The sequence below is a fragment of the Rhagoletis pomonella genome, unplaced genomic scaffold (genome assembly GCF_013731165.1).
Source record: "Rhagoletis pomonella isolate Grant_MI unplaced genomic scaffold, Rhpom_1.0 Rhpom_scaffold_00001, whole genome shotgun sequence".
NCBI lineage: Eukaryota > Metazoa > Arthropoda > Insecta > Diptera > Tephritidae > Rhagoletis > Rhagoletis pomonella.
The window spans coordinates 87,848,608-87,872,667 of NW_023458555.1; the positions used below are offsets into that span (position 1 = coordinate 87,848,608).

The 24,060-nt window shown below is 37.4% G+C and overlaps 1 protein-coding gene across 1 annotated transcript in view; it reads left to right on the forward strand.

Annotated features, from left to right (window-relative positions):
* LOC118733926 (inositol polyphosphate-5-phosphatase A) overlaps positions 1–24,060 on the forward strand; it is a gene marked incomplete in the record, with an annotated part of 462,263 nt that overhangs the window by 304,481 nt on the left and 133,722 nt on the right. Inside the window, 1 exon segment of the mRNA XM_036463567.1 lies at positions 10,270–10,306. Within this exon segment, the coding sequence (XP_036319460.1) occupies positions 10,270–10,306 (37 nt within the window).

Below are 24,060 nucleotides of genomic sequence, written 5' to 3' on the forward strand. Positions count from 1 at the left end.
AATTTGATGATCAATTTTATATACTATATTTATTACTTGAATTAATTTCGGTTATTACATCGCTGCTAAAACAATTAAATAATGGACCAGACAATAAATATGTGTGAACCGTGTATTGAAACGATGTCATTATTTAAAATGTGGGACTTAAGTGACGATGTGTGTACTCTTTTAAAAGCTCATGGAATCACTACATTCCTAATTTTGAAAAAAATGGAAATTGAAGATGTATTAACGCTTTTCAATAAATTTGATACGAATTTCTTTGGCGAAATGTTTAAGTTCAAGGCGGGGCTTAAAGAATGGCGAAATAGTATGGGAAGTAATTGTTCACAATACACTCCTTGTGATTTGAATAGCGCACCCTTTTGATCCTTAGTATTTACGGGTTTTCTTTTGTTTATTTAATATTCATAAAAAACTATAGCATATTGTGTAACAAAAACCATTGAGATCCGATATTAAAATTTTGTACAAATTAAAAAAAGTCAACAAAGCGGTGTGTTATCGCAATGACTAACAGTGAATAAGCTAATAATATTTTTAGAAAACTATCGGGTATACAGTTTTGTAGCCCATATAATTTTAGTAAATAAAGTCCAAGTTTCAAATGGCTACAATGTTTGACAATTTTTTTTGTTGCTCGACAGATTTTTTATATGGAAGAAAATTCCCAGCACCTTAAAAAAAATTTAAAAATCTACGGTATTTTGTAGCCATTTGAAACTTGCACTTTATTGCACCAAAAATTTTATGAGTTACAGAACTGCATACTAGAAATTTTTCTGAACTGGACTCTTAATAAGGGCTATCGATTCCTATATGCCAATATTTGCTTGGATTCCAGCCAGTCTCCTTTACATAATCCATTATCTTTTACTTTTTTTATTAATTTAAATTTATTTTTAGAAAATGCCACTTCTCTGTGACAGGGAGACGTTATCGGATAACAGTCGAATTATAGATTGGCTGGAGAAAATTTCATCAAACTTGAGTGTTTCTAGAGAATCTACACCCTCCGCTCAGTTTCCACCAGTCTCCTCAATAAACAAAACTAGGCTTATCAACCTTTTAAAAAGCACAGTAAAGGGACAGATGGTGTTAACATACAACGAAAAATATGGATATCTGGATGCAAAAAGTCAAAGTACAATAGCTCATTGCATTGTGGATAGTCATGTCGGAAACTTTGTGAAAATGACATACGCAGAAATGCAGAAATGGGCTAATGCCATCTCCGAAGTTTTCCCAAAAGAAAAACCGGTAAACATAATAAATATAAATATAATGCTTATCATAATTAGTTGTAGATACCCACATGTTTACAAGTTTTGAATATCTATTTTTCTTTTATTTAATTTCTAATATTTTTCAATTAGAATATAGTTCATTAACACAAAACAATATACAATTTTTGCTCATGAACTATATTCTAATTAAAAAATATTATAAATTAAATAAAAGAAAAATAAATATTCAAAACTTGTAAACATGTGGGTGTCTATAATTATGATGGGTATCTTTTTTAAGGAGACTGCATATCTTATTCTTATACAAATATTTTGAAATTTAGGAAACATACTATATAGCTCGGAAACACAACAAGAAAAACCCTACAGGCAAATTATTTTCACGATGGACAAATGTAAAAAAAGCTGGTTTCACATCAAAAACTGTTTCAGAGGAGTTAGAGCCAATTGTATTAATTTCCACTGGTATGTATTGTAACCAATTTTTAAAATCCTATACTTTACTAACTTTTAAAATACTGAGATGAATATTGCGAAAGAAAGTGTTGGCTACATAACAGCTGCAGTCCATGGGAGCAGGTTGTAATGTATTGGAAGGAGACATCGCAGACTAGAGTTGCAGAAATAAGGAAAACCGCTTCCTTAAATGCCATTTTTACGGAATTGCCACGGTATAATGACTACAGTGGTTATGATCTCGTAAGTATCTGCTACTATATTATATTATATTATGTTACACTATATTGTATTATATTATATAGTATTATTGAGGGATTTACAACGGTGTCGTAAGTGTCGTATTGTTATATGTCGTAAATTTCAAAGGCTTAAATAAATGTCCAAAGAACTTGAAACGACAACCAACTATTTTTTAACACTGCAAAAACACAGAAGTACATTCTTAGTGAAAGTCTTGCAGAAGTCGTACTAAACAATAATCCTTCTTTAGCCTTAGCAAAATCAGAAATGGCAGTAACAGACATAACATTTCAAATAAAATGTTTTTTCGAAATTGAAGGAGTTTTAAGGGCAACCCTAGTAAATATGACACACTTTTCAAAAGACAATTGTTATTCTCATTTCCTTAATGGCGATTTTTGGCGAAATTTAAAACATACTGAAAACTGTGTAACTATGCCATATTTCCTGTACCTTGACGATTTTGAAATAAATGATCCTTTGGGATCAAAATCAGGCCATCACAAAGTTTGTGGAATATACTACAGTTTTCCAAGTATACCACATTTTCAAATTAGTAGGCTAGCAAATATATTTGTTGCAGGATTTATTAAAAGTAGCGATGTACATGATTGTGGAATTAATATTTCGCTCGCACCATTTATAGATATTTTCAAAAAAACTTGAAACTGAGGGTCTAGAAATCAATGCAGATGGCATAAGTTACAGAGTGTTTTTCAAGTTAGCACAAATTTTAGGCGATAATCTGGGGCTAAATACTGCATTGGGGTATGTTACTTCGTTTTCTGCAAATTATTTTTGCAGAAGATGCAAAAGTGATAAACAACAGACTCGCTCTGATTCTGTCGAGTTTCCTAGTTTTTTACGAGTAAAAAATAATTATAATCGCGATGTTTTGCTTGATAATCCTGCACACACTAGTATTAAAAATATTTCAATCTTTAATTCCTTGCCAAGCTTCCATGTTACGGATAACATCGCATGTGATATTATGCATGATGTATTTCTTGGCGTATGCAAATACAATCTTTCTAAAATTTTATATCATTTCGTTTAAACGAAGAAGTTTTTTTCCTTAGATACTTTAAATTACAGGAAACAAATGTTTCAGTACGGTGACACTGAAATTGGAAACATTAGCCCACCTATTCAAAAACACCATGTAAATAACGCTTCATTCAAAATGAACTCAAAGCAAATGAAAACATTTTTTCATTTAATACTTCTCATGATAGGCGATATAGTAGATTCAAACGACTTAGTTTATAAATTCCATAAGCAATATGCAAGAAACATCACCTCTAGAACAAATATTTCACTGACTTTAGCTATAAAATCTTCACTGAGGTTCGCAAATTATATATTAAAAAATGATTTTTTTCAAAAGAATATACATTTAAAAGTATTAAAGGTATTAAACCAGAAAATAGTGCATACTTATCTTCATTAGTTCCTGATTTAAACTTATATGAAACAACAAATGAAATTATTTTTCAAGGCATTACTTTTCATATTGGTCATATAGTCACAGTCTCCCAAAGTGACAATATAAATATTTATGAAATAATGAATTTTTTAATTAAAGACAATGCTGTACAAATCTGTCTTAAAAAATGGGACTACATAAGTTTTTCCCAAAATTATCAATCGTATTTAATAGGTAATTCCAGCAATATATGTAATATAATACACTGTAAACAGTTCGATGGACCACCTACACATTTTTATGACCTCAACAATGGACTTAAAGTATTAAGACAAAAAAAATATTGGCACTGAGTATATTCACACTTGTGCACAAAATAATAGGAGTGCGAAATTTTTACCAGTTTTGAATATTTTTTTTTTGTTTGTATTTTCACCAAAATTTTTAACTTATTATTCAGAATTAAAATAAGTGGGTATTCAGTTTTGTAGCCCATACAATTTTAGTACAATAAAATGCAAGTTTCAAATGGCAACAAAATCGCGTTGCTTTTTTGGATTGTTGTTTGTAGGCCCTTTCATGCATATTCTTTCTTACAGAAAAATTTCAGAACATAATTTGTATGGAAGAAATTAGTATTTTGTAGCCTATTGAAACTTGCAGTGTATTATACAAAAATTTAACGAGATATAAAATGCATACTTAAATTTGTTTTAAATTCTGAATAAAAAGTTTGAAATTTTGATTTATATGTTAATAAAAATAATTAAAATAGGTAAAAATATTGCACTCCTATAATTTTGTGGACAACTATATAACAAAATAATTTGTTTGTAATTATAAACTAAGTACAAAAAATATGTGTTAATAAATGAAATAAATAAACCGAAGTTGACTTTTTATTGAGTTATAGTGTTAAATAAATCAAAGAGGGAACCCATTAAAACTTGAAGGATATCTCGTTGGAAATATTAATAAGAGCATATTCTCAATAATATGTAATATCTCTTTGGAAACATCAATAAGAATATCTTCACAATAATATGTGACATCTCTTTGCAAACATCAAAAAGAATATCTTCACAATAATATGTGATTTCTCTTTGGAAACATCAATAAGCACATCTTCACAATAATATGTTATTTCTCTTTGGAAACATCAATAAGAACATCTTCACAATAATATGTGATTTCTCTTAGCAAATGTTAATAAGAAAATCTTGTCAATAATATGTGATATCTCTTTGGAAATATCAATAAGAATCTCCTTTATTTTTCCAAGATATCTGTTTCGAAACTTTAAAAAGATTTTCTCTACCAACTTATGAAGAACTTCTTCTTAAAAAAAGTCCATAGAGATATCAGCTCACTTTTGTTCTATTTTATTAGGTGCTTTTCGCTCTGTGCACTAAAGCCAGTCTTCCGACATAAGCTACTATTCTATACGAACACAGCTATGTATACTTCCTAATAGGCTTTGAAAATGCCCAATACCCAAATCCCTCGCATGAGTTATTATCGGTAAAAAATTGGGTACGCTCAAATCTGGCATCGCTGCAGCAAGTACAGCGCCAGTGAAACACTGTTGATATTTTAAGTACAATTGTACTTTTTTCAGTACAATTAATTTTAAAATGTACAAAAGTACAATTTGCCGATTTTAAGTACAATTTCAACATCAATAATACTTTTTGTACCAAACGCTCAAATCTCTTCTAGCACTTTGATTCTTAATCCGTTTACATATAAGTAAATGGATATACCTATATTTCATATTTGCTTTAAAATGAAATTATGAATTGTAATTTTGAATGTAAACGTGATTGTGAACAGTAATATTAGTGATGTGCGTTATGGTGATTGCGATTTCTTATCACCGGCGGGTGAAATATCCCTCATCGCTATTTATTTTGAAAAAATCTTTGGAAATGCAATTTACCTAATGGCGATCCTGCAGAAATATAAGTAATTGAGCAATTCGGGGGTTGAAAGTAAAAAAAGTATGTAAATTCCATGCGTTGAAATTATAAATTTCCCTTGAGGATTTCCATTTATCGATAGTGATCTCATTTTATGTTCATTAATATGAACTGACCTATATAGTGTAATAATGTTTTATCATCATTGTCTTCATCTTTGACAAAATTACACGGTCACCCGGTATTTATTGTATTTTTTTTAAATAATTTTAATTATTTGGTTTTATAAAATTGTAGCTCATTATCAAACAAAAACCTTGCAAATAAATAGAAACTTGAAAGAATGAAAAAAATCAACAAAGTGTCATCAAATTTTCACAGTTTTTGTTCAGAATTTGTAGACATGTTTTAGGTTAACAATTTTGTAGCCCATTTATTCTATTATAATAAGGTGCAAGTTTGAAGTGTCTAGAAAATACCATTGATTTTTTGAATTTTTCTGTTCGCGGAACGTTCGCATTTTATGTTATATGAATAAATGCGCGTGTAGTGTTGTTGTTTTTTATTCCAATATTTTAAATTAAGCTTTATTTTACAGTTTTTCTTAGACAATGATAAATGATGTACATACATTTCAGTATGGAAAAAAGTGCAACACCTTCAACGAAAAAAGTTCTCACAAAACCAACGCGAATTGAATGTACTATCTCGATCATTTAAACATCTCGGACTCGCCCACCACTAAAAATGATTATTTAAATCTAAAGTATATATTAAATGATATTTAATATTTGCTTTAGAGATGAAATTTCGACAAATTTGTTTAAACAAAAATGTTAAGCGCATATGCAGAATGTGGAAGCGAGATTCTTCTGCTTGCGTTTCTATGTTTATATCATTTATCAGTTTAAGCACATACGATCAAATGTAAAAAAAAATATTTTTAATTGCGGATCCAAAAGAAATATTTGTTAGTTGCATTGAGTTACGCAAAAATAGTGCCGAAAATCAATCGATTGTGCTGAAGGTGCCGGCTGCTTCCGAAAGGGCCGAAAATGGCACAATGCACACTCATTTTCCATCACTGTCACACATACATTCTCACTATTCTGTTGACTCCGTTTTCCCCTTCCGATAACTTTTTGCTTCCGCGCTTGCCCAGCACCGCTGTGCAAAGCTTTACACGCGCAGTCGCCCGCGACACATATGTGCTGATTTGGGCATCCCTACTTTAGAGCATTTCGAAATGGAAAGATTAAATCGTTTTTTTGATCCCGCGATGCTGTTAAACGAAAAATATTCATTCATAATTAAAAAAAACTCCTTCTAAAATAAGCGTTCTACCGGAAAAGTTCAGCTATACTAAAAAAGCTAAACGGAATATACCGTAGTAGACTAATTTTAATTTAAAAATTCTATAGTTACCTTAATCCACCTAATATTAAAAATGGAACCAGATTTGTAGTACAGAAAACGATCAAAATATACTAGTTGAAGCACGATAAAGCTATGGTTCATAAGGATGACGTAATTTAAACAGAATGAAAATAGTTTGCCTCCTTTAATTTGAACTGAATATTTGTATTACTGTCTTATATTTTGGTTTGTTTACCCCGAACGACGTCGGGTGCTGTGCTAGTTATAAATATTAACGATAAAGATTTTTAATGAAAAAAATTTTGAATATTCTGAAAAAACTAAATATCAAATACTTCTGTGAGTTACTGTATACACATATATGTATTTCTACCTTCCACTATGGCTGAAATAAGCACTTTCTGCGGCCAAGAGTCCAATTTTAAATTTTTGCTTTCAATATGGTTAACAAGAGGACTTTATTCTAGGTACTCTATTTAGAAAAGAAAGTATAAATTTATGGCCGCAAGGTAACCCTGGTTCCCTATCTGTCAACTTAAATTTCGTGGTTTTGGTTTTAGTTTGTGCTAGAATTCTATTATACTGAACTGCAGGGCAACGCGGATGTGCTTTACGTATATGGTCAATTCCAAAGGAAAGTAAACCAGCCCGATTTTTTCTTTCTTTCAAATATTGTACATACAAAATCACATTTGCGCGCTTTTTATAATCGAAAATGTATGGTGGAAAGTGTGTTCTAATATCTATTTGATACACAAAAAATGATCACGGTTGTACTTTTTGCTGATATATTACATTTAGTTAAACAATATAAGAATATTGTAGTATGTACCACAAAAACGTATATTTTCTATAAAAATCATAACTCAGAAAAAAAAATCTTCGCTATTAGAGATTTGGGTTGATTGTAGTTCAAAGTGTCTCTTTCCCGGTAAAAAATTTCGAGAGAATAAAATACACTTTTTGAGAAATTAAATTTAAAAATAATTTGCACTTTTTGATTATTGTTAAATAAAAAATTTTAAATAATGAAAATCAATAATTATATCATTCTATCCTGAAGTGACAAGAATTACTGATATTTGAGTAAAAACATTGTTGGAATCTTTTAAATTTTGACAAAGTTATGGGCATTTAAAAAAAAAATTCTCACTGTCAATTCGAATAATCGATTTTTGCCTGAAAAACAAAATCGCGTTTAATTCGGCCGAAAAATTTTTCCGAGCCAAAAGAAAACATACGTGTCTCATTATTTGGATCAACAAACAATGTATTTGAGTTTGGTCGAAATTAAAAATCATGCTTGTACCTGACCGGTTGTCTGGAAATGGAAAGCATCCTATATATTTGCATATAATTCGATTAGATTTCTGCAACATATAAAACTGATAAGTTATCTGCCACGTGATTGTGCCCATAACACTACAATTTTATAGAATCTGACGCAATGATCTACACCAGACTACGAAGAGTTTATAAATCTATTTATTTTGTTAAAAATTGTTTATGTTAGAACTGTTCTATAAAACTGCGATAAATGCATTAACATTTTTTATCTAAGATTAACAAAGTTGTGGAAACCACCGTATCTGATTTGAAATTGTCTTGGATGGCATTTGAAAAAAATACAATGATTCAGAAGGGATTAAAAAGAAAACACACAACATGGTACCTTAGATGAGTTTTTGCATATTTTAAGTTATTAAACATAAGTGGTTTTCGTAGTAAAGTTAAATAAATATTATTTGCGACGATAATACGAAGATTTTCTGGTCAAAAATTTTAGCTTACGATGATTTTTCACCTAGTTCGAATTTTTAAGGATAATCGAATTTTGTTTTTTAATCCTGCAATAGAAGATCCCAATTTTATCTCAAACAGTTGTTTATGATGACAGAATAAGAATGCGAAAAAAAAATGGATGAACAAAGCCTTTTGGTTAAACCTTGCCCAAGCGAACCGTACGTGTAACGTGGCCAGTGTTTTGTGTAACGTTGCCAGTGCCCAAATTTTATGAGCAAAAATTGTAAAAACCTAAAGTTTACAACAATTGGATAAGCAGACGACCATCTACATCCATTATAGATGACATACTGAAAAGCTAGCAATAGTCACCCACCCGTTTCGCAGAAATTTCAAACTTTCTGACACAACTTCCAAATAGTGTAACGTAGCCAGTGCACATTCGAACGCCTATAACTTTGAAACCCAAGGATTTATTAAAACCTTTATTTTACAAATACGTAGATTTCACCTTGCTTGATCATATCACCTAAAAATACCAGTTGGTTTTGTAATATTTACGGGGCAATTGTTTCATATTTTAGAAAAAATGTGTGCGAATGTAACGTAGCCAGTCAAATAATCGGCCATATGTATAAACAGTTTAAGTGTGATTATTTTGGCAATGAAAAATAGTACTAACGGTACATATGTTTTCTATTGACTGTAACAATTGTGGTTTTAAATAACATTTGTGTTTTTGCGTGCATGTTATGATTAAACAAATTTAAACATATTTTGCTTGTTTCGAGGAGTGTGACTTTTTCTGTCCGATCTTGTCCGATATGATTTATATATATATATCGGATAAAAGGGTATTATATCTACTTTCCTCTGGTGTATGAATTATCTGCTCCAACTGACTCCTGTTTGATAAAATTACTATTTTCAGCCGTTATCAAAGTAAAAATTAACAAATATTCATCGTGTGAATGAACCGGAAGTTAATATTTTTAAATAGGATGTATGTGCTTCCGGTCTATTTAACCCACTTCCGGTGGAAACCAGAAGTCAATAATACGGCCAAAAGATAGAGCAACCCCGACTTGGTTCATATTTTCCGTTTTCCAATAAAAACATTTTGCTCCATTTTAGAAGGGCTGGTATATGGGCGGCATGCGTGGTTACGGGCCGATTTCGCTGATTTTCAAACCAACGTCTTTTAAGATTCTCAGAACCATTTGCCCAATATCTTAAGCGCCTATCTGCATTAGTTCATTTTGGACGCTGAAAGTACTTATTTCATGGTGCATTGGTATCTTTTACTGTAAAAACAAATTTCTGTCAAAAAATTTAAATAACATACTTATATTGATGTGCAAACTATGTAAATAATTTTTGTTAACGTTATACATGAATGTAACTCATTTTTGCAAGGACTGACTGCCGGATCTATGTATTTGAATAAAATACATTTTGACTAAATAGAAACTATTAATTTAACATCGGCTATTTTTTGCGATACTATCGCGATAGTATCGATAGTTTTCCGGGAAATTGCTAAATGGTTAATAGTCTGATAATACGCTAATATCGCGATAGTATCGATAGTCTTTCCAGAAATTTCAAAAACTATCGATGGAGCGACTACCCACCAATTTGTTCCTGCTTACAGCCCAACGGAACGATCTAAGTAGATTTTGATGCACGTTGTTAATTTTCGATTGGGTCCCTCAATTTCAATGTGCATGAAAAATATTTGCCATATGTATATACACAAACTATCGGCATGCCTTAATAACGCATTATTAATATTCTTTATAAAAAAAAGCATTTAAATTTATTACTGATTCAATATTTTTCTGATTTATTACAGCCTGTTTACTTAAACATTCGCATACACCCCAACAAAGGTATTTATAAACGTACAATTAACGTAATCTAATATGTATGTATGTATGTATATGAACATTTATCTATGTATTTATAAATGACCGGTGTGGCTGAGTAGTTAGAGGTGCGGAACACCACTCCGCAGGACTTTGGTTCGATCACTGGCCGAGCAGCATCAAAATTAGAAACATTTTTTTTCTAACAGCGCACTATGGCTGAAATAAGCTCTTTCTGCGGCCGAAAATCAACCAACGCAGAGAGCCGCTTAAAATCGTTTAGAACCTTAAAAGATGTTGGTTTGAAAATCAGCGAAATCGGCCCACAACCACATCCACCGCCCATATACCGAGTGTCCCAGACCACCCGCCTAGCCCTACTAAAATGGAGGAAAATATTTTTATTGAAAAACGCAAAAATATGAACTACCAAGTCGGGGATGCTCTAGCTTTAGGTCGTATTACCGACTACCGGTTTCGACCCGGAGTGGGTCAAACAGACCGGAAGTCCATTATTTTAACCGCAAGTCCATTCTAGAGAAACGTTTCTCAAAAAGTTACGTATTTTTGTCCGCAGAATCCGAATCTGTGGCAAAAAATGTATGTCCTATTTAAGAAATGGACTCTGGTCCATCCACACGTTGAATATTTGTTAATTTTTTACTTTGATGACGTCTGGAAATAGTAATTTTATCAAACAGCAGTAAGATGCAGCAGACCATTTATACACCAAATGAAAGTAGATATAATGTCCTTTTATCAGATATATATATATATGCCATACCGGACGAGATCGGGCAGAAAAAGTCACACTCTACGAAACAAGGACAATATGTTTAAATTTGTATAATCATAACATGCACTGTGAAACAATGAATTTTTCAAAAACACAAATGTTGTTTAAAACCACGATAGTTGCAGTCAATAGTACACACTAGGGTTGCTGCGAATATTTTTCCGAAATAAAAGTCCTTTCCGCTTAATAAACAACCGCCTGTCCAAATTAAACAAATTTGGTATCATATGAAAGAGGACTGAAATAGCTTTTAAACAGAGATACCGAAGGACGTCTATTTATATTTTTTTATAATTTAATACTAAAGAAATGCATATACCTGACACAAGATTTATTTTATGGTAATTAGTTAACATCTTTTATTGAAATATTTTTCAATATGTGGCTTTCTTCGTTTAGATATTTCAGTTTTAAAGCTATTTAAATCCTCTTTCATTTGACACCAAACTTGTTTAATTTGGATAAGCGGTTTGTTTATTTTCCGGAAAGAACTTTTATTTCGGAATAATATTCGCAACAACCTTTCCGGATAATAAACAAACCGCCTATCCAAATTAAACAAAATGGTATCATATGCAAGAGGACTAAAATAGCTTTTAAACAGAAATAACGAACGACCTCTATTAATATTTTTTTATAATTTAACTAAAGAAATTCATGTAACTGGCACAAGGTTTATTCTTTGGTAATTAATTAACATTTTTTATTGAAATATATTTCAATATGTGGCTTTCCTCGTTTAGACATTTCGTTTTAAAGATATGTAAGTCCTCTTTCATTTGATACCAAACTTGTTTAATTTGGATAAGCGGTTTGTTTATTATCCGGAAAGCACTTTTATTTCGGAATAATTTTCGCACCAACCCTGGTACATACCATTATTATTATTTTCCATTGTTAAAATAATCTAACTTCAAACTTTTTATTTACGCAAAAATAAATCCGCGTTGCACTGTAGTTCAATATAATAAAATTCTAGCACAAACTAAAACCAAAACCACAAACTTTACGCTGACAGATAGGGTACTAGGGTTACCTTGCGGCCATAAATTTATAATTTCTTTTCTAATTAGAGTATCTAGAATAAAGTCCGATTGTTAAAAACTTTGAAAGCATATACTGAAAACTGGACATTTGGCCGCAGAAAGTGCTTATTTCAGCCATAGTGCAGCGGTGGTCGCCCCTCGGCAGGTAATGATAAACCTCTAAGCGTATTTCTACCATGAAAAAGATTTTCATAAAATCCATTTGCCGTTCGGAGGCGGCGTAAAACTGTAGAATACTCCATTTGTGTAATAACATGAAGAGGCATAACACGTGAAGGAGAAGCCCGACCAAACTCATAGCAAAAGTGTAAGCGATCCAACGACCCCAGCTGATTCGGCCAGTTGCCTACGCACCGTACTAAGTTCGCCTTGTAAATTCTTGTTTCTTTGTTCCACTTTTTCATTTATGAAGCCAATTAGAATCAAGCGCAACTATTCCAGTGCTATTTAAACTTGATCATGTTGTTTTTGGTTTTTCTCAATAACTCTATTTTTAGGATGTTTAACTTTTAGGTGTGCTCCTCCTTAAGTTATTAGTTTTTGTTATTTTATGGCCTTATAACAATTATATTGAACAATTTTTATTGAGCTTGAGGCCGTTTTTAATGAAAAATTATTGTGGAAAATCAACATTGGGTTTTGTTATTTTATGGCCTTATAACAATTATATTCAACAATTTTTGTTGAGCTTGCGGCCTTTTTTAATGAAAAACTTATTGTGGACTGCAACAATAACTTCAAAAAATGGTAGAGGTGATAGCTATTTCAGGAATCACCACATTTCCTCATCAGAATTCTTTCAGTAGGATTCGAACCGACGATCCCACTGACTCAGCCAGTTGCCTACGCACTGTGTTAAGTTCGCCTTGTAAATTATCGTTGCTTTTTTTCTCCCATCTCCGAAAATATAGTTCTGCTGCCTAGAAGGCCTTGAACAGACCAGAGGGTGCTCCAGACCGAGGTTAGTTAGGGCGCGGAGAACAGCCTCTTGGAGAACATTATTGAAGGCACCCTCGATATCAAGGAATATGCCTAGTGCATGTTCCTTAAACGCTATCACCTTTTGAATGGTGTTAACAATACTATGCAAAGCTGTACCTACCGACCTGCCTTTGCAATAGGCATGCTGACAGCTAGATAATTTACTTATATCAATTTCCTGTCGGATCTTTAAGTCCAGAAGTCTTTCCAGAATCTACAGAAAGAAAGATGTAAGGCTTATCGGTCGAAAGTCGCTGGACTTCACGTGGGATGGTCAACCGCCCTTAGGAATGAACACAACCTTCAGCAGTGTCCATCTCTTCGGCATCAAGCTAAGTCTGAGACAAGCCTTATAGATTGAGACAAGCATCAGACATAGAATGTCAGACGTTTCCCGAAGTTCGGTAGGGAGGATGCCGTCCATGTCTGGAGATTTGTAGGGCTGGAAGGACCTTATGGCCCAATTTACCTTTTCTACATGAATAAAATCTATATATTCTAAGGAGCGTCCAGAAGGTATGTGTGGGAAATGTGCGCTCATTAGAATCTCAAGCATTTCCTCTTGGGATGATGTTCAGTCACCATTCGGCTTCTGAATAAACATTGGGTTCATCGGATTTTTGGCAAGCACTTTCCGCAAGCGAATACCTTCCGATTGTTTTTCTATGCCATCGCAATAATCCTTCCTGGAGTCCCTTTGGCTTTATAAGCAGACCAAGAACCATTACGCTTTGCCGCGTTGAAGAGTTTCCTGCTTTCCTTCCTTAAAGAGGCGATTTCTTTGGTCCACCAGTGTGGCTTTCTCTTTCCTCTCGGAAGTACACTTGGGCAGGACGCAGAGAAGGCCGTGTTGCTGGCATTGGTAATGCAATCTGCGGCTTCTTCAATTTGTTCCGATAAGCTTAGCTCACCGAGAGAAGCAGGGTGTGCGAATAGAAGCTCCGCTTCATCAGATAGTAACAGTAATCCGAGCCTACTGAGAGAAGCGTCGTTGAGCAAAGACTCCCACAGTACCTTTCTAAAGATAGTCCAGTCGGTAGGTCTCTTGTTCCTATACAGAGCCGGGGCCGGAGACTCAAAAGAGATTTCAAATGATAGGTACATATGATCAGAAAATGAGTAGTTGTTTAGTACATGCTATTCCCTAATGCTCTCAAAGAAAAAGTCAAACGTTAAAGTAATACCTAGTACCTCCTTCCTGTTTGAGGTAACAAAGGTGGGTCTACCACCAATATTACAAATGACTGGATTGTAAGATAGTATCACATCAAATAGCAACTCACCTCTAGGGTTAATGTCGGTAGAATCCCATAACACGTAGTGCGCGTTTGCATCGGCTCCTACCACGACGGAAAACTTCCTTAAATTGGCCTCTTTCACCACGTCCGGGGGACAGTCTTGGCGGTCGTGGGCCATATAGCTTCAGAATAGCCCGAGTTTAGTGGATTTGCCCTCCACATTGCTGTGTCGCCGTGTCTTCATCGCTAAAATGAGGTGAGTAAATTATCTCTGATATGCTGAATATGCTCTGATCTTACCTGCCACTGGGGCCGACACAATGTGGTAAGCATCAGAGTTAAGTCCGCAGACCCGGTTTTTTACAACCCAGGGCTCTTGGACTAAAATTAGCCCCTCCTCTTTATCACTAAGGTGTAGGAGCAGAGCTGCGGAGGCTGCTTTGGAGTGGTGAAGGTTAATTTGCAGTCGCCATCCATAGCTCCTGGCGCGGTACCTTTTTACACCTCCACGACAGTATCATCGGCGTCCTCCGTTCCCGATGCCAGAAACAGGTTCTCGAAATCCCTCATCCAGCGACCAAAGACAGACCCGTCCCCAGAATCGGATTGCATACCGCCTCCCGATTCTGATGCCGAGTCTAATTCCTCCGCCAGACGAGTGACCTCGGGAACCTCCTGGACTTCTTGGCTAAAGCCAGGACCGCTCGAGGTGTTTTCTGCCCTACTCAAAATTAGGCCTTTTTCGGGTGGCAGATTATCGGTTTCACTCGCGGTGCTTCCCGGTTCAGGAATTTTACCTTCATTCCATTTCTAGGTTTTGAGAGTGATGGAGTAAAAGCCATAACTGATGACTCCATTACAGACAGCGAGGATCGGGAGAGATTCCTCGTTAATTACCAGGGTAACATAACGTTGATTCTCCCAAACCTCGCTGACCTTCACTACTTTCCAATCAAGGGCTGGTAGTGTATCGTTGGAGATCTGGATAATCTCCAGAATCCCCTTCGGACTGGAGGGTTCCTCCGAGACCCATGCCCTGGGTCGCGGCCTGCAAGGGATTTCATCCGTGTGCACTGCCACTAAGCCAGCGCCGGGCCACAGTTCCCCAAGAGGATCGATGGCCTCTTTGTATAGTCGAGCCGACCTTTCGTCGGCAAGTGACTCTAGCTTAATACGACCTTGGTATAGGCCAGCTTCGCGAATAACAAGGGCGGGACCAGGATTCCTTTGGAGGATATCTTTGTACACCCGGCTCTTCTGACCCGCTTCACTCGTACTGCTGGGCGTTCTCGCTTACTAGTCCCCGAACCACCGGGACTAGAGTTACCCTTCGCCAACTGTGACCCCACAGGGGGCTTGTGGTTGGCGCTCCTATAGCCCGTGCAGGGCTCCCGGGTGCCAGTAACGTCACCAATCGGAGCTACTTTAAAGCTGACCTCAAGGGGTGTGCTCTTATGGGCTGTTTTTGCTTACGCGTAAAAGCACATTCAGCGCATTCAGCTCATAATGCTACTCTAAATGTACATTTATCCACCATGCAACTCCATTTTTGCATTAAGAATCTAAATGCTAAAAGCAACCCTCTGATCTTCCAAAATTTCCACGATTCGAACATGGTTTAATAAGAAAAAATGGCAACATTGCTTTTTCGAGTATACAGTTGCTAACTGCGTTTCAGTGATCGCCGATCGAGATTTCATTTATTATTTTACATTATTTGGATAAAGAAAAGTTAAGAAAATTCAACATCGATATAATGCTGATAGAAATCTGGATCAATTTGTGATAAACTCTGTTTGTTTTGTTTCCTAATTCGGTGAGGAAATTTTAATTGACAGCACCGACAAATGAATGTATACACAAACTAATGTTCGGTATTGGTTAAAACAAGTCAAGTTTTTGTATTGAATTTTTGGTTAAAATTTTTTTTTTTCAGAAGGGTTTTTAGCACATTGTCTTCTGCGTGAGAATTGATCGTAATATATACGAATCTGAATAAGCGACTGGAACACGGCTGTTTGCCAAAAGCATACGATTTCGAACTCGCATAAATGTACATTTGCTAAATACGATAGCATGAACGCTCTTCGAAAACATATGTTCGAAAGTGCTAAATGTTGCATTTTAAATGTAGTGAAAACGCTGCATTAGCCGCTCTTGATGACGATGCCTGGCACGACAGATCTATGGGCCGCGCAGGCTCTGTTGGCGTCCCAGACGCCAGTTGCTCGCTACCCTCCGGGGGTTTTCAGCTACCACCGCTAGACTCAATGGTGGTTTTAAATGGCAGTGAAAGCTTCCTCGGGACCGATCCAGCGGCTACCGAAGATTTCTCTTGACTGTCTTTAACGCCGTGTCCATCGGCGCCATTTTCACCCGTGCAGGGATGCGGGGCTTCGTTATTATTGTTCATCACATCTGTTTCTTTGGTCGCCTGCTGAGCCGAAACAGTTCGGCGACCGAGTATAAAAGGAAGGTGAAAGAACGGTCGGCCACAGCAGAGCCCCGTGCTGCGGCAAGTCCACCGTTACTGGCGGAGGCGGGCAGGTATCCGGGGTCCAATGGGCACGGTGACGCTTGACACCGTGGATTAGGGGGGCGTTTTATACCTACCGCCAGGTACCCCCTAGAAATAGCCTCCCTAGGGCGAGCCACTAGAAGAGGTAGGAGAGTTTATACCTCGGCCTTAGCTAGGCCGCGGCTGCTTGTGCCACTGCGGCATAGGAGCCAACCCCTTGCCGCAGCGGTGTAAGCAGCGATGCCTATTGCTCGGTCGGCACCCGCTTGGAGGATATATCTAGGTGGATTTTCGCCAACTCTAGATTCCGTATAGTTCCTGCATTTTCCATTATCTATAAGCAGCTTAACTATTCTTCATCTGATTCTAAAAACCTAACATGTTTTGAAAAGAGGATTTATTAAAATGATGTATAATAATATATTGTTAGACTTAGCTTATTGGAAGTTTTCAACGGTTAAATTTTAATACTGTTCTTAATTTTTTCAATTTTGACCATCGTATTTAAGCAAACATACGGTTTTGAATTTATATGTGTGTACGTACCGGACTCTCAGATTTGTTGAGCAGTGTGGCTAAGGAATTCATTAATATTTATTCAAAATTTATATATACAATAGCTCTTTAGCAAAAGATTAATTTTCGTAACATTTTAGTAACGTGACACCGCCTGTAACGGGACACCGATTGTAACTATTGGATGAAAAGGCAATTTACTGGTTTTAGTTGTATAAGATTTATTGGGATATAAGAAATCGTTTGCTGATACAAGTTTGCTCGAAATTTTTTGGTTAGTTGTTTCGTTGGTTTTAAAATTGTATTTTTCTGGTACGCCTGCTTTCCTTAACGCCTTAAAAAGGACCAAATTTTTGTAAGTATGTACATATGTCAAAAAATCAATGATGGCCGCTTAGCTGTCAAGGTTGGCTATTGTGAACCGGTTTAGTGACAGGGTTCCCAACACCCCTTCCCCCGTGAATCTTCCCGAGATTCACCTTCTACTATTAGCCGAGCTAGGCGTGTGGCAGGACGACGTACGCGAACTTTGCCGTATTTGTGTCGAAGACCTTCGTGACACGACCCTTCTGTCAGTGACTGCGTGGTTGAGATGGGTCACATATTAGCACTAAGTCTTTGATTTGCAGCGGGATCGGTTTCTCCCTCCACTTGCTGCGACAAATGAGTTGAGGCAAATATTCCGTGGTCTACCGTTTCCACAAGCGATCTTTGAAATTCTGCGCTATTCGCCACTGCTTCCTTAAACATATTTTCTCATCGACCGGATGCGGGGTTTGAGTTGAGTTAACGCACCCGATCAGAAAGTGGTTCGGTGTGAGTGGCTCATCGTCTTCGTGTGACAAGGGCAAGTCCGTTAGCGGGCGGGAGATTATAATATTCTCAGCTTCTATGAGTACAGATTGTAGGGCGTCGACTCTCGACGCCACTTCCCGCAGCGTATAACTCAGCAAGGACTTCACGATTCTAATCAGCCGCTCCCAACAACCAAGCGCGCTGTGGTTGGACGGGCAACTAAATTTCCGCTTTATATACTTATTTGCGGCCTCTGCTTGTATGCGGTCGGTGTCGAATAGTTGTTCAGCGTTTTTCAAATCCTTTTGGGCACCGATGAAATTCGTTTCGTTATCACTCCTGATTCCCACGGGGGTGCCGCGTCGATTTATAAAATTCCGTAGGCACAGAATGAACGCATCCGTTGAGAGGTTTTCGGCTAACTCAATGTGCGCTGCCCTCATGGCCAAGCAGGTGAAGATGACACCCCACCTTTTCTCCCTTCGTCGCCCTACTGTAACATTAAACGGTCCAAATAAGTCAACGCCAGTATAAGAAAATGGGCCGACATACGGGGCTAAGCGATCAGGTGGAAGTTGTCCCATCATTGGCGCGACGGGGCTGGCTTTATTTATTTTGCATTGTAAACAGTTTCGTTGTACCTTCTTCAAGAGTGTCTTTATGGGCGGAATCCAGAATCTTTGTCTTACGGCGTTGATTGTGACTGCCGTATTCTGGTGGTGGTTCTGTTCGTGGTAGTGTAGGACGATCCGTGCTGTGACAACATGATTTGACGGCAACAGAATCGGCCTGCGAGCGTCGAATGGTAGGCACGTTGCCTCGTCAATGCGACCGTTCAGTCGTAAGAGGCCATCCTCGTCTAGATAGGGTGTAAGGCTTTACACAACACTTTGCTTGCTGTACATGTTTGCTCACTATACGCTCTGCCTGGTCGATTTCAGCAGCAGTTAAGGTCTTCGACAGATGTACGTCAACGGGCACCGATTTCCTCCGAAATAAAATTTGGGCTCGTATGACCCAGTCGACAGTACGTTTAGCTTTAAATATGAGTTAAATTTAGTAAAATGTATTAGAGTTTTACTTGCCTGACAATATAGTATACGACTCGTTCAAAGTCCGCTGGAACGCTCGATAGTGGTGGACGACCAATGCTCTTCATCATTCTTTAGGAAGTCTGTTTGTGAGTTGCTCCAAAAAAAACGCGACTGATTTTGAATTCGTGATTGTTGACAAGCATTTTACTTAGCCTTGTCTCTAGAACTGCGGCTTGCAGTTCAAGTCGTGGTATAGACAGAAGCCTCTTCGGCGATTTTCGTAGTTATCAAAAAGTTGGTTAGTAGCCCAAATAGGCCAAAGACTGCCATCACTATGTCCAGTAGTTCTCTTTTTGTCGGAGCGCGAATTCCCTCTAGCACTGGCTGTGGTACGCGATGGAATTTCGTAAGGAACTCGAAAGTATCGTCTCTGGTATTCCAGTACGTATCAAGCACTTTATCAGCCGTCTGGTTGCGTTCCATATTAATTACCTCCCTTGTCGTTGGAGGTGTTTTGTTCATGGCTTTCTCTATGTAGCCGCAATTAGAGATGAAGTTCCGCAATTCGAACCCGGCTTCCGAATTGATGGCAACTACCTGTTGGCAATTTTTGATTGCGTGCTCCGGCGTGTGAAAACTAGTCACCAGGTCATCGACATAGTGCTTGTTAATAACAATGGAGGCTGCTTCGGGAAACTGAATTCTGAACCTTTCTGCGTTTTTGTTTGTCACCATATATTCTTCGATCGGTTGATTGGAGTCTCCATCCCTCCGCAAATATCGCTGAGCATGGTCTATCGGTCGTACTTTAACCTGCGAAAACATCTCACTTATATCCGCTGCTACACCAATTTCGCCCTGACGTAAATGTGGTAGATACCAGGCTTGTTCATATGGCGCGCTGGTTTCCTGGCTTGTTAGCTTTCTGGCGTACCCTTTCTAACATAGAGCAAATTCTGCGTCTTCATGCATGCGCCTTTCTACCGACAGCAAACGCCGTTCCGCCATTTCTCTGATACTCGGAAGTTGTGGTGGAAACATTTTCCAAAGAAGACCAGTTTCGTAACGCTTACCTATTAATCACGTTGTTGCCTCTAATATTGATTTGGCCTGCTTATCGGCATCAGACCCAAGCTTGACTGAAGCAGGATTAAAACCGAAGTTTTCCGTGGTGATGTAGTCCGAGACTAGTTGGTGCAGATGATGCCACTCTCGCATGTGGAGTACTCGCAGACTTGACGTTGACGAAGCTTAGTCGGACCATATGCCACCCAACCCAACGACATTTTGGCAGCTAGCGGACTGCTTATGTCAGCTTGTACGATAGTTTTGATAATACCTAAATGTGCCTGATTCAGTCCAATGAGCAGGACAGGTTTCGTGCTGGGGCAATCTTGTAGCGGCAATTCTCGTAAGTGTTCGAAGTCGTCTTTTGTTATGGACTGCTCTCGTAAATTTAGATTTTTCACCCTGCGCACATTTCTCAGCGTGAACCTCTTGTTGACCGAGCAACCCGCAATCTCCAGACTTACTTTAAATGACGGCTCGGTCACCACTCTATCATCGTACCATTGCAGTGTGAGGGGATGACACTGCCCTTTAACACCAATCCTTTTGGCGACGGCACCTTCCAGGATCGTTCTTGCCGAACCTTCGAGGAACATTGCCAGGACTGCGAACTTACCATTAGGTCCGTAGATATTGACCGGCAGCATCTTAAATAACTGCTTAGTTGCTGCTTGCACAAGGCGACAGTTCAATAGTGGCTGCGTGTTTTCATGTTGTGTAATTTGCCGTGATGTATTTAGTCGGCTTTCGTCGTTGTGCAATAGCTGATTGTGGTACCCCTGGCAGCTATTTATACCACACGATCTTTTGGAGCGACATTTCGATGTACTATGGCCTTTGCGCAGGCGGCAGTTGGCACAACTACCGGCTCTTAACAACTTCCCATCTCGCTTGAACACCCGACGCCATAAACTTATCGCACTTCGAGATTAAATGATCGCCGCCGCACTGAGAATATCCCACCGTCTCTGTTGGTCTTTCGTCCTGGATGTGCATTACACGCCGGGGATTGCTTGCAGATGTATTCTGCTTGTGACTGTGTGCGCTGCTTGTCGGCATTAAACACACAACTCTTGCTAGTTCACTAAGCCACTTCGAAAAAGCCTCGATAGTCGGGTATGGTTTGATGTCAACAGCTTGCTTTGCCCAGTCAAACTGCTTGTTTTGTCGCAACTTACAAACCATTTTCTCTAAAGGTGAGACGTTTGCTAAATATGGCTGGCCTTTCGCCGATCTCAAAAATGCAACTTCATTGCGCACCTTAGAAGAAAAAGGTACTATTTGTTCGGGTTTGTGCTCGGGTATTGTCGGAAATTGTTGCAATTTATTTAACTGCCATTTTACCAAGATGTCGGGTCTACCGAATCTGAACTGCAGTTCGTTTAGCATGTTCGGCACATCCTCGTAAATAAGTAGTGAAGCTACCGCTTCTTTGGCCACCCCAACCAGGCACTTCTGCGGGCGCATAAGATTTTGTCGGTGGCTATACCTAAATGCTTCTGTTGTGTCGTTAAAGTTGGCGAAGAGGGGCCACTCTTCTGCATTGCCCCCAAATGTTGGCAAATCATACAACTTCACTTGCGAATCGGTCGCTGGCACGGCCATTTGGCTTGATTCGCCCTGTGCTGGCTGCAATGTTGCACTTTTTCCAGTTTCGTTTGGCGGATGCATGCCCTCGCACAATCGTATAATATCACGTTGGCTTTCCATCGTGCTATTTCGCAGTTCTTCGACGGATGCCCTCAATGCATTTAAAGTAGCATTGACTCCTCCATTATCGTGCTCTCGAATGATGATTCGCTTTCGCTGCTGTGTGCCCTGTCCACTTCTCCACTTCGCAGAAAATACCTGTCGGGCTCCGACATTCACTAGTGGTTAGCCTCTTTGTACGTGCCAATTTATTTACGTGATTCGTCTTACTAACAAATTGTTGTATGTAGATTCGCCCAGGCAAACGTACCAGATAATTTTAAAAACTTTGTAGCTATTGGATGAAAAGGCAATTTACTGGTTTTAATTGTATAAGATTTATTGAGATATAAGAAATCGTTTACTGATACAGGTTTGCTCGAAATTTGTTGGTTAGTTAATTCGTTGGTTTTAAAATTTTATTTTTCTGGTACGTCTGCTTTCCTTAACGCGCTGAATCAAAAAGTACCAAATTTTTGTAGTATGTACATATGTCAAAAAATCAGTGTTAGCTGTCAAGGTTGGCTATTGTGAACCGGTTTAGTGATAGGATTCCCAACACCGTTCTCAAACAAATTTGATATACACATTATGCTTAGCATCTTTGACCACCGTCTTGAAAAATTTGAAATCGGACATAAATCACGCTCACTCGAAAAATACTCGAAGCTAGCTATATTTTAGGAGGAGTAGATTTTATCCGATTTCAATAATATTGAAGACGGGGCTTAAGAGGGCTAAGCACAATGTGTATATCAAATTTGGCCGAGATCGGCTAAGTAGCTTTTGAGGTACGCATATATTACATAAGTGGACATTGCCACGGCCGTTTTCCTTAAATTGTATGAAAAATAAATATTTTGCGTGAGAGCAATTGTATATAGAAATAATTAGTAAATATTTGTGAATTCCTTGGCGACACTGCACAAAAAATCGTAACGTGCGGTACATACCAGGCCTCGAACTATTAACCAATACGGAATCCTATAGCGGGTAACTATTACGTAACCTTCACTAAACGTACGACTTTGATGTTTAAGTATGGGCTTAACCAGGTAGGGGCAAATTTTTGCCCAGATATTCAAAAATAATACCCCCCATCTTTACAGTTTTGTCCTATATATAACAAATTATACACTCAATGCTAACAAAATAATTAGTTAATTGATTTAAAAAGTGGATGTGTGGATCATCCGATTCTGTTTCATGTTATTCTCTCTAACTTCAAAGCACTCCCATTTAAAAAGGGTAAAATCCTGGCTGCCGTTGACAATGAGCGAAAATGGATTTAACGGTAAACTATAAATAAATTTATAGTTCAGTTGTTTATTACTTTGTCTTAAGGTTTGTGTCTTCTAGGCGTACATCGAAAGTTTTGTATCACAGAACCAATCTGAGATTATTGATAGAAATACAAACCGGTTTGGTGATGGGCAATATAAGCAAACATACGGTTTTGAATTTATATGTGTGTATGTACCGGACTCTCAGATTTGTTGAGCAGTGTGGCTAAGAAATTCATTAATATTTATTCAAAATTTATATATACAATAGCTCTTTAGCAAAAGATTGATTTTTCGTAACATTTTAGTAACGTGACACCGCCCGTAACGGGACACCGATCGTAACTATTGGATGAAAAGGCAATTTACTGGTTTTAGTTGTATAAGAATTATTGAGATATAAGAAATCGTTTGCTGATACAAGTTTGCTCGAAATTTTTTGGTTAGTTGTTTCGTTGGTTTTAAAATTGTATTTTTCTAGTACGTCTGCTTTCCTTAACGCGCTGAATCACAAAGGACCAAATTTTTGTAAGTATGTACATATGTCAAAAGATCAATGATGGCCGCTTAGCTGTCAAGGTTGGCTATTGTGAACCGGTTTAGTGACAGGGATCCCAACACCGATCTCAAACAAATTTAATATACACATTATGCTTAGCCTCTTTGACCACCGTCTTGAAAATTTTGAAATCGGACATAAATCACGCTCACTCGAAAATTACTCGAAGCTAGCTATATTTTAGGAGGAGTAGATTTTATCCGATTCTAATAATATTGAAGACGGGGCTTAAGAGGGCTAAGCACAATGTGTATA